General features: G+C 39.4%; 1 protein-coding gene across 1 annotated transcript; it reads right to left on the minus strand.

The window, feature by feature from the left end:
* Positions 1 to 401: 401 nt before the first annotated feature.
* Positions 402 to 15386, minus strand: LOC149844312 (aquaporin SIP1-1-like). The gene is made up of 3 exons (XM_090002134.1): positions 15077 to 15386; positions 14671 to 14943; positions 402 to 924 (listed from the first exon to the last, which is right to left on the minus strand). Exons 1-3 carry the CDS (start codon positions 15365 to 15367, stop codon positions 775 to 777), a joined length of 714 nt encoding a protein of 237 aa, XP_089858260.1. The 5' UTR covers positions 15368 to 15386; the 3' UTR covers positions 402 to 774.
* Positions 15387 to 15896: the final 510 nt, after the last annotated feature.

Below are 15896 nucleotides of genomic sequence, written 5' to 3' on the forward strand. Positions count from 1 at the left end.
TTTCTTAAATTACTCAAATTTTAAATATTTTTAAATTTTAGGTCCAATCCAAGATTCATATCCAGTGCTAAAATACATAATAAACATTTTAAAACACTCATATGGTGGGGTGGATACGATCCAAAATAAAGTTATCCCACCTATTATCCATGTATCCAAACTGTTCCCAAACTGTTAGCACTGCATACAAATCAAACCCCGAACACAAGAAACACAACTTCTTATCAAGTTGAAACAAACGCAGTACGTAGTACAGTTGTTATATAACAGACATATCTGTTATGTTCTGCTGTTCCGTCCAACCTTGGACAAGCAATCAAACACACCCCTAGGAGATGCAGCTTAGCACTACAGATCCCTGTAAATTTGAGGATATAAAAGACATTCAATGCTTATTCAAGTTTAAGAGAAATGCCGTTGTACTAGCAGGTATAATCAATCAGTTGGTTCATACACTGTACAGGTAGAATCCATACAATAACACTGTACAGATTGGAGTATATGGGAAACTGAAACCGAAATCAAAGAGTGGACAGTAGTGGTCCGCGGCATGTTCATGTTTCAATCACACACCAACCGTTCTAAGAAACATGGTACAGATTATGGTGATCATGATAACCTTGCCTTTCCATTTCTCAATGAGTTAAAAGTAACATAAGTTTATCATCATAAGGAGAACAATCAACATGGTTGTGCAGTACCAATTACCATCTTGTCACATACAAAATGCCTTCATTTTTTCCAACTGTAAACCAAGCCGTTTGGTATCTGCACTTAGGCTTTCTTCACTTTTTGTTTTCCAGGAGAGAAGAAGAGCCGGAAGATCAAGGCAGCTGCAGTTGACCCAATCAAAGGACCGGCCCAGTACACGTAGAAATGCTCCCATGTGTTATGGCGGTTGTTAACGTATGCCCAACCATATGCCTGCATCAAAGGAAACCAACGTTCAGACTTCCATCTACTACCCTGGATGTTACTGAGGCCTACCATGAAATCGTAAACGATAAAAGGTACAGGGTATGGTCTGATGTCACATGATGTTTAGCAAGAAGGGAAAAAATATATAAAGAAAAATTTTACAGACACGCCCAACTTTTGGCCTATTTACAAACACACACCTAACTTTTGGCCTATTTACAAACACACGCCCAACTTTTGAAATATTACAAATGCATACCTGACTTTTGAAATATTCAAAAGTTAGGCATATTTTTTGTAAATTTTTCATATACAAAATGCCTTCTTAAAATGATAGACTATAGTGTCAACTAGTAGTAAATAAACAAAGCCAAAGGAGAGTCTATGGCAGCACGTGCTCCCATTCGGAACAAAGAAAACTAGGATAAAACAATTTCTAGAAAAATTAAATTAGCATAGTGAAAATTCCTTGAACGATTAAAAATACTGAATTAGGAAAATCTACTACAAGCATGCCACATACTGGTAGGGTCAAAAACCTCATTACAAACATTATGATTGCAAGAATCACTAATGATTGCATGTTTTCATTACAAACATTATGATTGCCAAACACATGAAAAACTAGGCTAAAGCTGAAGCTAATGATTGCAAGAATCACTAATAACAGTGCCAAATGAAAAACAAATATCAACTAACCAGACATTTAATTCGAAAAAGTTTCCATAAGAATGAGAAATCAAGACAAAGTACACTATATTTAGGTGAACACCTTCTGCAATTTATCCTACCTACAAATATTAGATTAAACATCTAACACGAGGACAAAAATCTCATTTCTATATAGCTTAGCTTCACTTGGCAGTTTCAGAGGTCTTTAGTATATCTTGTCATGCTTCACTCTAACCTAGCAAATTGCCTAGAAAAACTATGTTTATATACAATAGTACTTTACAAACATTATGGACAATAATGTCCCTGATTATAAATACAAATATGTGCACATGTGCAAATTAAAATTATAAAACATAATATATGGATCTGGACCAGACGTGGATTCAAAACCATATCACGTCTTCTTAAGAGTTTGATCCATGCAACTTTTGGAGTGATTGCAACCATGGCTCAATATTTTGCTTCAGTACTTGAACGAGTGACAATCTTCTGCTTGCGGCGGGCCCAAGATATAAGATGAGAACCGAGATAGACTCCATAACCAGTGACTGATCTTCTTGTAATCGGATCATGAGCCCAGTCAATATCAGAATATGCAATGATCTTAATGGATACTTGGGAGCTTATTGAATCAGGTTTGACATATATAAGACCATCTGAGAGATTACCTTTGATGTATCGGAGAATTCTCTTTACGGCCTCCACATGTTTCACTTGGGGCTTATGCATAAACTATGAAACCTAATTCACCGAAACAACCAAGTCTGGTTGAGTAAAAGTCAGGTACTGCAAGGCTCCAACAATGCTGCGATATTTTTCTGGTTCTGAAAAATCTTCATCATTAGATGATAGATTGCCCAGTTGAGTATGTGCAACCATAGGAGTGTCTACGGGCTTGCATTTCACCACTATGTTGAAGGACGTCATACTTGTGCTGCGATAAGAGAAGATGATTTGGTTGCTGGTTAACCTGCACTCCTAGAAAGAACCGAAGAAGACCCAAATCTTTCATGTGAAATCGACTATGGAGCATAGATTTCAGTTGCGCAATCTTGGCTCCATTACTACCCGTAATGATTATGTCATCCACATAAACCAAAACAATAGTGAGATCTGATTTGTCGCAGTGGACAAACAAAGAGTAGTCACAGTGACTTCGCTCAAACTCAAGAGAGCGAACAACAATGCTGAATGTATCAAACCAGGCCCGCGATGCTTACTTAAGTCCATATATAGCTTTCTTTAACTTAAGCACAGTGAGGTGCGTGTCTACCTCAAGATATCCAGGTGGGTGCTCCATATACACCTCTTCATATAAATCACCATGGAGAAAAGTGTTATTGACATCCAGTTGGAAGAGGTCCCAACCATTGGAAACAACTAAAGATAAAATGATTCGAATGGTGCCCATGTGAACTACTGAGATGAATGTTTCATAAAAATCTAACCCATGTTCCTGAGTATAGCCTTTGGCTTCCAACCTTGCTTTGAATTGTTCAATGCTGTCATCAGACTTCCGTTCGATTTTATACACCCAATGACATTCTTATTTGCAGACCTTGCTTTGAATTGTTCAATGCTGTCATCAGACTTCCGTTCGATTTTATACACCTAATGACATTCTTATTTGCAGGCCTAGGGACAACATTTCACATGCCACATTCATGAAGAGCTCCAAGTTCTTCATTCATAGCATCTGTCCACCATGGGTTTCAGATAGCTTCAGCAAAATATCTCGGCTCTTGAATGGTATCGAGTGTTGTAGCATAAACCCGAAAGTCTAAGGAAAAGGCTTCATAACTAACCCATATGTGGGGAGAATGTCGGATTCTGTTGGACGTGCGTGTAGAGACACTTTGTTGCAGGATTGGGTCAACATGTGTAGGATCCGGAGAAGATGACGCTGGAACATGTTCAGATTCACAGGGAACTTGCTCATGAATTGGATCAGTAGGAGACGTTGCTGATTGATTGACTGATTCTCTATGCAGGGTAGCATGTCCACCCCAGGCAGTAGGCTGCAAAGTGTGTCTTCTACTGAATACCTGCTGAAAGAAAGAAAAAGATGGTTGCTTGGCTATCTGAACCACATGAGTTAAAGGCAGACCAGCCTTGCACATTGATTCAGCTATAGTCGTGTTATGGGCTGCATGCTGTATTTTATGTGTGGATGGCAAGAAGGACTGCAGTGAAATGTTGTTAGAAGACGATGATCCGTTTTCGCTCACGTGTTCTTGAAAAACAACATAGCGAGAAACTATAATTTTATTTTTATCATGATCAAAGCATTTGTAACCCATGTATTTGAAAAGAAGTCGTTATTGGGTCTTGGACCCAACTCATGTATATGCAGGACCCGACCCGATCCATGTACCGGATCGGGTCAAGATCCAATTACTATGTAATGTAAATTAAGATGTTATTAGAGGGTATTTCCGTACCCTAGAATTGTATATTGGATATATACTTAATAGAATGAAAGATGCAGACATTTCTCTCTGACGTCTTTTCTTTGCAGACTCTTCTTCCAATACCTCGTTCTCTCCTTTCTTGCACAGAGCAACGTGAAGAGCCTTTTCTAAGAGTATTCATCATCCTATCCGATAAACTAGCACATGATTGTCTTGGGAAACAATTTATCTCTCAACGTGCCATCAATATGAACAAAGCAATGGCATCCATATGCCCTTAACCAAGAGTAATTAGGATGCATTTCATGCAGCAAAAAGTAGGAGGATTCTCCACTTAGGTTGGACAGAGGCATTCTATTACTTAAACAAATTGCTCTATGAAATGCCTCTGACCATAAACCTTGTAAGAAGGAAACCCTATTATCAACAGTGAGAGGGGGGAGAGAGAGAGAGATTTCAGAGGAAAGAGGGTTTAGTCCATCGTGACTGCCCTCTTATTCTATTAATAATAAAGATATCAAACACTAGGGTACGAAAATACCCCTTTACAGAGTGTTAATTTACATTATACATGAACTGGGTCTGGACCCGATCCATTACATAAATGGATCGGGTCAAACATACATAATGTAGATAACGATGACTTCTTTTCAGCCTCCCTCAAGTTGTGCATGGTGTTGGACCATGAACAACTTGTTCTTCAGAAACCAAAATCTATCCTTTGTCAACCCTTTAGTGAGGATATCAACAACTTGTTCTTCAGTTGACACATACATAGGCTCAATCTCTTTGTCTTCAACCTTTTTCCTAATAAAATGTTGATCTATTTCAATGTGCTTTGCTCGACTATGGTGAATGGGATTGAATGACACGTTGATGGCACTTTGATTGTCACACAACAACAGTGACCGAGCAATCGGTTCTCCCATTTCTGTCAGAAGATGTCTTATCCATGTACCCTCGGCCGTGGCAGTGGCCATCGATCTGTATTCAGCCTCAGTGCTTGATCTAGCAACCGCCTTTTGTTTTCTACTGCTCCAGGATACCAAGTTTGGCCCAATGAAGCTGCAGTAACCGGATACTGATCGTTGTTCGTCCGGATCACCCGCCCAATCAGCATCAGCATAAGCAACGATCTCATGGCTCCCGCCTGGATCTAATTCTTCCTTACCTTTATATACCAGCCCATCACCCACTGTACCCTTTAGGTAGCGAAGTATACGTTTGACTGCCTCCATATGTGACACACGAGGTTCATGCATAAACTGGGATACCTGATTAACCGAATATACTATGTCGGGTCTAGTAAAAGTTAGGTATTGCAATATGCCAACTAAACTGCGATACTTAGTGGGATCTCCATATATATCCCCTTCTTGTGAACTCAATTTCTGATGAATGACACTTGGAGTTGTTAACGGCTTACAATCTGTCATGCCTGCTCTGCTGAGAATGTCCAACGTATATTTGTGTTGAGTAAGGGTAAGTGTATCATTTTTGTTATCAACTTCTACCCCAAGAAAATATCGCAGCTCTCCCAAATCTTTCATCTTAAATCTCTGATTTAATAACTTCTTCACCTGCTCAATGTGACTTTTACAATTCCATGTGATGATGATGTCATCTACATATATCAACAGAAGAGTAGTAACTCTTTGTTCATTGTGAATAAATAATGAGTGATCCAGAAGAGACCGAGAGAAGCCATGCCGTTGTATTTCTAGAGAAAAACTGTCGAACCAGGAACGAGAAGCTTGTTTCAAACCATAGAGTGCTCTCTTTAATTTACATACATATTTTTTGGCGTCTCGTTCTGCATATCCAGTGGGTTGTTCCATGTAGACCTCTTCTTTTAAATCCCCGTGCAGAAAAGCATTTTTTACATCCAGCTGGCTCAATGGCCATCCATGTTTAATGGCTAGACTCAACACAATGCGAATGGTCCCCATCTTAACTACAGGGCTAAAAGTTTCATCAAAGTCTTGGCCTTCCTCTTGTGTGAATCCCTTGGCTACAAGTCGAGCCTTGTACCTTTCGATGCTCCCATCTGGTTTATATTTTATCTTGTACACCCATTTTGACCCAACAACATTTCTGTTCAGTGGTCTAGGCACAATCTCCCATGTCCCATATTCATGTAAGGCCTCCATTTCTTCATTCATTGCTTCTACCCATCTTCTAGAGCTCGCAGCTTGATAGAACATGAGAGGCTCATCCTCTTTTCTTATGGATGTCAAGAATAACTGAAAATCCAATGAATTTTTTTTATAACTTACCCACCTGTCAAGCGGATGTCGAATCCGTGAGGATCTTCTGATATCCATTTGCTGCGAAACGGATGATCCAGATGGATCCGTATTTGTACAAGGAATGAATGAGGGCTCTTTCTCTCCCCGGGTGTACACAATACCCTTATACCTTGTTGGCTCCAAGTCATATGTGACAGTTTCCTCCGTTTGAGTCTCATTGGCTGAATCCTCATGTGGCTCATTCTGACTGCAATTTTCTGGACAGTCTACTGTACCATTGGAGAAGAGTTCTGAATTTAACCATGGGTAGTATACTTCAATGCTGGAGCTTGAGTTATCAGTATCTACCATAGTTGAATTAGTATCCTGATCAGCAAAGTTCATTTCATCGAAAATAACATTCCTTGATATTTTGACACGCTTACTCAGGGGATCATAACACATGTACCCTTTGTAATCTTCTGCATATCCTATAAACCTGCATTTCAAAGCCTTATCTTGGAACTTGTGCCTGAGTGAGCTATCAATGTGCACATAACAAACAGACCCAAACACACGTAATTCATGATAATCAGGTTGTATGCCAAAAAGAGAGAAGTATGTTTGACTTATTTTCTAAGATACTCATGGGCAAGCGATTTATCACATGAACTGTGGAATGGAAGGCCTCAGTCCATAATGATACAGGGAGATTGCTCACGTGCATCATGCTCATTGCAGTCTCAACAATATGTCGATGCTTCCTCTCAGCAATCCCATTTTGTTGAGGTGTATGAGGGCAAGACACCCTTCTCTTTATCCCATTATGTTGAAGAAAATTAACAAAATCACTCGAGGAGAATTCACCTCCTCTATCACACTGGAAATTAAGAATGTTGTTAGAGAAATGATTTTGAACAAAAGAGTGAAATTTCTGGAATAATCCAAAGACTTCTGATTTGTGCTTCATAAAAAATATCCAAGTATAACGTGAGTAACTATCAATGAAAATAAGATAGTATTTACTGCCAGAAAAAGAAGTAATTGGAGCATGACCCCAGACATCTGAACAAATGACCTCAAATGGCCTTAAAGCTCTTTTATTAATGAAAGCAAAAGGTAAAGCATGACTCTTACATAGATGACAACTAAAACATTTTGTATCAACGACTTCCGAACTCAGACTGGACTTAGGAATAAGATTATTCATGACAAGTTTTTCAATAAAATGGCGACCACAATGGCCAAGACGACTATGCCAAAGTCTTGGCTTATTACTTTCAGAAACAGTAAATATAAAATCAGAATAAAAAACTTGACATTGGTGAGGCTTCAAGGATGAATAGTTGGAATGAATGGAGGAAGGATCTTCTTGAAAGATGTACATGTTGCCCCATCGTTTTCCTTCAGCGAATGTCCTCCTCGTGCGAAGATCCTTGACATAAACAAAAGAGAGAGTAAATTCAACTGAAGCATTAGCATCATCAACAAGTTTTGAGACAGAAACAATATTCTTTTGAATATTAGGAGCATGGATGACACTTGGGAGTTTAAGAGAGGACTTTGATATGTGTATAATGGCATTTCCAGTATGTGAGATGGCATGATGGGATCCATCTCCTGTGACTATGCTATTCTTTCCAACATAAGGTGTAAGAGTCAAGAGTTTACCTACATCACCTGTAACATGAGTAGCTGCTCCATAGTCGACATACCAAATTCCTTTGTCATTTTGCTTCATATTCAATCCTGCCAAGGCTGCCAACAGCAACTCTTTTACTTCTCCAACCTTTCTAGCCTCTGTTTGTGGAGCTTTCTCTTTGTTTTGAGGATTAAACCAACAATTTGCTTTAATGTGCCCTTTCTTATTGCATAGAAAGCAGGTGGGAATGGGTCTTTGTCCCTGGATATTGGGTGTTGGAAGTATGCCACGACCTCCATAGTTATTTCTCCCTTGGCCTCCTTTTCCTCGAAAAGAACTTCCTCTTCCTCGACCATAACTCATTCCCATAACCAGCACATCTTGTGTTCCGGAATTCCCATGAGAGACTTCAGAGGAACCTTTCAGATTCATCTCATATTGCAATAATTTCGCACGAAGATCTTCAAACTTTGGAAGTTCTGGTAAACATAGTAAGGTTGTCGTCATAACATGATAGTCTGGCCCCAATTCACTCAAGGTTTGTTGTACTTTATCTTTTTCACTGACAAGACACCCAACAACAGCCAGCTGATCTGTGATGCCTTTCATTTTATTCAGGTATTTCATAATAGACATGGAATCTTTCTTCAGCATTTGAAACTCTCGCTTAAGAAACATAATTCTTGCCTCAGAAATTTGTGAATATGTTTGAACTAACGTATCTCATAGTTCTTTTGTCGAACAATCATCAGGAAGAGCAATAAGGACCTCCTGTGAGAGAGTGGAAGTGATGTATGCCACTAGCGATTGATCCCTCTTCATACAAGCAACATATTATGGATTCTTGTTAAGAACAACAGATTGTTCTCCTTTATCGTCGGCTTTTTCTTGCGAAAGGAATTCTGGAGGTGGTGGAATTGATCCATCCAGATGACCAGAGAGGTCCTGACTCTTTATAAACGGGATGATCTGTCTTTTCCAGGTTAAGAAGTTGCAGTTATTCAGTTTTTCAGAGACTAGTTGGCCGAGAAAACTTGAGGAATGACATGAATTCCCATGAGTAAAATCCATTTGATGAAGATGTTTGAACTGACACTTAGGTATGAAAAACAAAACACTGCTCAGCTAATATATGTAGATGATGACAGAGCACTTGACCAGTGAGAATACTCGGCTGATAGATGACAGAAATATTTTCAGATACAGGAAAACAAATGTCAACAGAGAGAGCAACAGTGATTAGCAGGGAACATTCAGCAGGCACTTCTTTTCAGAACCAACGAAAACAGAAAACAACAGGGATTAATCAAAAGAAAATCACAGATTAACAGAAAAGGAAACACAGTGATCTGGAATGAAAAACAGATTCACGTTTAGCAGGGGACATTCGGCAGGCAATTCTTTTCAGAACCAACAAAAGCAGAAAACAACAGGGATTAACAAAGGAAAAACACAGATTAACAGAAAAAGAAACACAGTGATCTGAAATGAAAAACAAATTCACGATGGGAAGGAGTTACAAAAAGGAAAGAGGGAACCTCTTATCGTGAAAACTGAGGTCAACCAGCCTCGTTTAGATTCAGACAGATTGTTAAGAAGAAACCGAGATCAACCAGCCTCGTTTAGATGTTCCCTGTGCCTTACGTTCCCAGATTCACGCTGATGGACAGAAAACGAGGCAGCCCACGCAGATCCACGCACCTGTGCTTTACGTTTCCAGATTCACGTTGATTGACGTTGTGATTCTCACACAGATTTACGTTGCTTTGAGATCCACAACACCACGCAGATTCACGCTGGGTCTTTGAGATTCTTTGAGATTCACGCTGGGTCCTTTTTCACATAGATTCACGGCTGATAAATCCACGCTGCTGACGCTGATGGATTCACGCAGTGATTCGCTCCCAGATTTTGGCTTTGATACCATGTAAGAAGGAAACCCTATTATCGACAGTGAGAGAGGGGGAAGAGAGAGAGAGAGAGATATTCCAGAGGAAAGAGGGTTCAGTCCATCGTGACTGCCCTCTCATTCTATTAATAATAAAGATATCAAACACTAGGGTACGAAAATACCCCTTTACAGAGTGTTAATTTACATTATACATGAACTGGGTCTGGACCCGATCCATTACATAAATGGATCAGGTCAGACATACATAATGTAGATAACGATGACTTCTTTTCAAACCTGTCTTGAGATTAGCATCATCCATCATGGTTAGTCTAGTCTCTACAGTATGTCAATGTTTTCGTTCAGCAACACCATTTTGTTGAGAAGTTCTGGGACAACTCAATTCAAGCTGGATTTCATTATCATATAGGAATCATGTGAATTTATTCGATATGTATTCACCACCACCATCACTACGTAGAGCTAGGATTTTTTAAGAAAACTGAGTTTCGACATATGACTTAAATATACGAAAAACAGAAAAAACGTGATAATTGGATTTCAAGAAATATATCCAAGTAAAATGAGTGAAATCATTCACAAAAATTATATAATACTTGGATTTAGACAAAGGTGCAACAGGGGAAGGCCCCCATACATCAGAATGTATAAGCTCAAATGGAAAAGACACTCTTTTATTCGACTTGGAAAATGAAATTGCATGACTCTTACAGATACGACAACTAACACAAGAAGCTGAAGAAACAAAGTTTTTCTTTTTGACATCAATCAATCCTTTATTACATACAAGATCAAGAAAACTAGAATTGCAATGACCTAATCTACGGTGACAAACATTGACATCTTTGTGAACTTCTTGACTTGATGATGACGTGAACAATGAATGACTGGCTGACAGTAACATGGGCTTTGTAGCTTTATTCAAGATATATAAATTCTCGCATCTTCTTTCCTCAACGAGCGTCTGATTCGTGTGAATTCCCTTCACAGAAGCAGAAGACGAAGAAAAGTATATACAGGAATTAGTATTGTGACAAAGTTGAGAAACAGAGATAAGATTTTTTTAATATTGGGAACAAGGTACTAGACAAAGAAAGGGTTCCTCTATTAGTATGAATGACAAAAGTCCCTACATGAGTGATGTGGTCATGCTTTCCATCTCCCGTTATCAAACTCTTTCTACCATGATAAGGTTCAACATGAGAGAGAGTACCTGAATCTCCAGTAACGTGATGTGATGCCCCTAAATCCATGAACCAACCCTGAGACGTTGTAGTAGAAGGCATTGTTGATGATAAAGAATGCAAATTCACAAGCCACGGATTGACAACAGGGTTATGATACTGCTCTGAAAATTGAGTTGTCCAAAAATCTTGCACTGAGTGCCTCTAGATCATGAGAATCGGCAACTGAAGAACAACACGGATTGGTAGTTGTTTGCATAAAATTTGTAGCAGCTCGAAGATCAAAACTAGCTGACGGAGGAGCCGCAACAGCCAAGGCCCGAAATCGAGCCGGAATGGGTATTGTTCTGGCCGATAAGTGGGGACATATCGCCAATAACAATTTAAGCATATATGACCCTTCTTCCCACACATTTGTCATATAGTATTTGCTTGATTAGAAGAAGATGAATGTGTAGGTTAGATACTTGTCCCATGTCCACCAAAGTTGCGACTACGGCCATGTCCGCTTCTCCAGGAAGAGTTAAAGTTTTGGGCTGCAACAATGACTTCATGATTTGCCTCATCCTTTTGAGTCCAACAAGATATGCTAAACATTGCTTCATGTTCCAATAACATAACTCTCAATTTATTAAAAGGAGGACAAGGTGTAGTGCTGGTGTAAATTGTCACAAACATGTTGTATTTCGATCCAAGCCCTCTAACCGTTTTCGCGCATATGTCTTCGTCTGACAAAGAGGAACCTATGGCAGCAAGCTGATCGACAAGAGTCTTGATCTTGTTTAGATACTTCACAAGATGAGAATCACCTCTTTTTAAATTGGCAAACTCTGATTTCAACTGAAATGCCTTGGGAGTGAAAATCTCTTCGTACCACTGATGCAGTATATCCCACAACGCTTTCGTTGGGACTTCTGATGAAATATGCAAAAGAACCTCAAGGGAGAGCGTGGTTGTAATAAAAGTCACTGCTGACAGGTCACTCTTTTGCCATGCAATGAACTCTAGATTTTCAATTACAGTTTTTGAGACTTTCTCTACATTTCCTTCTTGTACCGAAGTTGTGTGGGAAACAAATTTCAATGGCATAGGAATCGACCCATCAAGATGTCCCATCAAATCATGGCTGCAAAGGAAATGAATTATTTATTTCTTCTAAGTGATGAAATTGGAAGAATCGAGTTTTTCGATAACTAAATGACTGAGGAAAGAAGCGTTAATCGCGGCCATAGGAAATGAACAATGAGAATATCAAGACAAATATGGAAAGCAAAATTGCAAATGTAATGAACTGATGTAAACAATATTTGTTCCTTTTTAATTTTGGAACAGAGAACAAACACAATCAGTCAGTCACTGCAGATCGAACAAAATATGTATTCAATCTGATGGCTCGAGAAAGAGAATAGATTAAAAAAAAGATAACACAAATTGAAGATAACGTAGGAACAAAGGATCGCGTCAGATCTGGTCTGACGTGATTGGGAAAACTGATATGATATGATGTATCGTCAGATCAGATATGAAAAATATGTATATATATATATATTTTTTAATGCCACTCAAAATAAAAGAGATCTGTATGATCTGTTTTTTTTTTTGGAAAAGATACAGGCCAAGCGATCAGATCTGTATGGTTTTGATCAGGTCTGGAATACTTTGATCAGATCTGTAGAGATCTGTGAGACTTTGATCAGATCTGTATGATTTTGATCATATCTGGAAGACTTTGATCCGATTTATAGAGATCTGTGAGATTTTGATCAGATCGGTATGATTTATCAGATTTGGAAGACTTTAAAAGGAAGAACAAAAATGATCAAGGATGAGATTCAGATGGAAGAAGATAAAGAAGATGCAGCCAAGATCGATGGAACTTACCTCTTCAAGGCTCTAATACCGTGTGAAATATGCTACTGGAAGTTGTGTCCTGCACAAATGGACAGACAAGAAAGAAAAGAGGAGGAGAGAGAATCTGAAAACTGAATTGACGTCTTGCCCTTCTAGGGTGGCATCTTTTCTTTTTTATATTAGTGTTTTTTTTTTTATAATAATGCCCCTTTACAATGGGAGGAAACATGAATGATACAACCCTAATCGGGTTTGGATCTGGACCCGAATCAAAACCTGGATCTAGTACAATCTTAACAGTCAAGACTGCTAGGTGCTAGGCTTTTAAAAGTTTAGTTGTAGGGGCCAAGCAATTATTTAAAAATATAGAAATAACAAAAAGCTAAAAATAGTAATTAAACACATAAAATTGAAAATGAAGAGGAAAAAGAAAAAGAAGAGGAGGAGGAATAACCAAATAAGAAGAAAACAAAGAAAGAGGAACAGGAGGAGGTGGTGGTGGTAGAGAGAGAGAGAGGATTGGTTCTTCTTCTTTCCACACTTCTTGCTTAGTCATAAATAAGAAAAAAATCCAATACGAACCAAGCCATCATAAGCAACTTTTTCAGTTGGTCCCTTATTTGTCTTCTTTTAGGCCCGTTTGTTACATGAGTTCAGTGCGGAAGGCGTTTTGCTATGAAAGAGCAGAAATGCTGTCAAGGTCATTTCCCGGGGGGGACATGACTTTGACGGCATTTGCCTCTCCGCCCATTTAACGTGTGGGCCCACTGCTACTTTCCACTTGGATGTTCATTTCACCCAAAGCACGAAAGAGGCCCGCTTTCACCTGAAAGTGGGTCCCTTTCCCACCATTTAGGGTGAAAGAAGTGGCCCCTTATTGTGCTTTGGTGCACTATTACTTTTTCATCAGTTTGTTTTTTCTTTTCCACTTTCTTAACAACACATCGGACATAAGAAACATCAAGTTACAGTGTGTCCTCATCTATACTTAAGAAATCTATTTCTCCCCTTCTCTCTATTATGGCATCATTTTTGTTTATCATTCTGGTTCCTATATACAAACAAAAGTAACATTGACTTAAAGATAAGAAATTTGTCCTCTTAATGGGCTTTCACCAGGTAGCATTGGCTTGTAATATCTTTCCCATTAAGTCACCAATCTGCATGCAGTTAGAGTTTCCACCATGCTATATGATTGAATGACTGAAACTAGTGACTGAATGATCAACAGCCTCATCTCTTTCTCGATCATGATAAAATTCATGATTCCCATTAAAATTTGGAAACAGCTCGAAAAATCATTGTAACTAAAGCAAACAAACCAAAGAATCATATAGACAACCGCCTTGGTCACAATATTGGCAGGACAAATACACAAATTATCAAGCGCAAGTGAACTGATAATAATTTTCTGAAAGAGTAACAGCTTGAAATATGCTGTAAAGGAAAACTGTAACATGAATAGTTGTACGCAATAGTGAGCAATCCTCTGTAAAATAAGCCCTTACAGAATGATATCGTACAATGTAGCATGCAAAGTGCCGTAGTGAAAACTTTATCTTGAATTTAACTCAGATTATGCTTTGAAAAAAAAAGCACACCAATATACAAGATGCATGCTCTTATTCTTGTGATTCAGAGATCCTGACGCTACTAAAAACGCATGATATAAACTTAAACAATCTTTACCGCAAAAGATACCAATCTCAAAATTTTCAAATAACCACCAACATCAAAAGGAGTAAGAACAAAGATCTCGTACATTCTTTATTTGGATCACAAACAACAAGAAGAAGAAAAAAGAAGAAAGATGTAGTAAATAACAGAGCATAGAAGGTTTCGAGATTACATTGGCGGGGTTCATCGATGGACCAGTATAACCAGATCCGTTCGTGAAGAGCGTGACAGTTGACACGGAGAGCAACCATGTCTTCAGAATTGAACTCTTAGGGCCCTTGAAGACAATGAGAAGGAGAGCAAGGCAGATAATGAACGTCATGACTCCTTCAGCAATGGCGCCGGTGTGCAAATCGACCTTCAGCGACGGTCCGCCCAGCATGTGCTTGTACTTCACAGGCATGAGTTCCTTGACGGTCAACACACCACCCACTGCACCAATTGCCTAAACGCCGAAAAATGGCAGCACCAACAAAAAGAATACGCAAAAAGCTTCACAGAAGACCTTTGTATGGAATCAAAGGAACAAGGAATCTGATGAATAGAAGAGTTTGGTTTGGTGGGGATCTTGTTCATACCTGAGCAGGGAAACGGACGGCCACGGAGAAGAGGCTATCACGCCCGAAGCCGGCAACGTGGAAGCAAGCCGTGGACGTCGGATTGAAACTGGCACCACCAAGGATTCGTCCGATGAAGGTGAAGGTGAAGACGAGGAGGAAGACGATGGTGGTCGTCACCAGGAGGGTAAGTGGGGGCTTGACCTGCAGGTAGGAGGATACGATGGAAGTGAGCGGGCGTAGCGTAGACACGCAGAACACCCACAAGAAGGTAATCACTGCGTCCCCAATGGCCAGTTTCACCACACCCATCTTGGTCTTTCTTCTACTCCTTCCCCTTCTTCTTCTCCTTTTTGTCTCTCTGAATTGAAAAATGGAAAGAGGAGATGAGGTTGGACTCTATTTGAAGGGAGAGTCCGATAAAAAGAGATGGGTCAGGAGTCGTCTTAAGATGCTCTCCCCACTTTCCACGAGTTAACAACCTGTCAGGAACCTACCACTTCCAGAAACACAACCCTTCATCATTAGAAAAAAAAAATCCTCAATATCGGAAGGAAAAAAACGGATCAGCCCCTCATCATAAAAAAAAAACCCAATATTTTGAAACACCCATGCGTGTATGCGTGTTTAGATAAATGCAAAATACCACTTATTTTCTTTTAAAAGTTGATTTTCAGATTATGTGAACAGCTTTACTATCATGATATCACCCTCATTTCTAGAAGCCTGGCCGGCTAGTGGGGTTGTTGTAAGGGTGCCAAGGCGAAGGCACCGGATCACTGGCGCACAGGTGTGTCCATAGCTTTTAGTAGGAGCGTAGCTAGGATTCATGCGAGGGGGG

The sequence above is a fragment of the Nuphar pumila genome, chromosome 3, assembly GCF_984573655.1.
Source record: "Nuphar pumila chromosome 3, dmNupPumi1.hap1.1, whole genome shotgun sequence".
Taxonomy (NCBI): domain Eukaryota; kingdom Viridiplantae; phylum Streptophyta; class Magnoliopsida; order Nymphaeales; family Nymphaeaceae; genus Nuphar; species Nuphar pumila.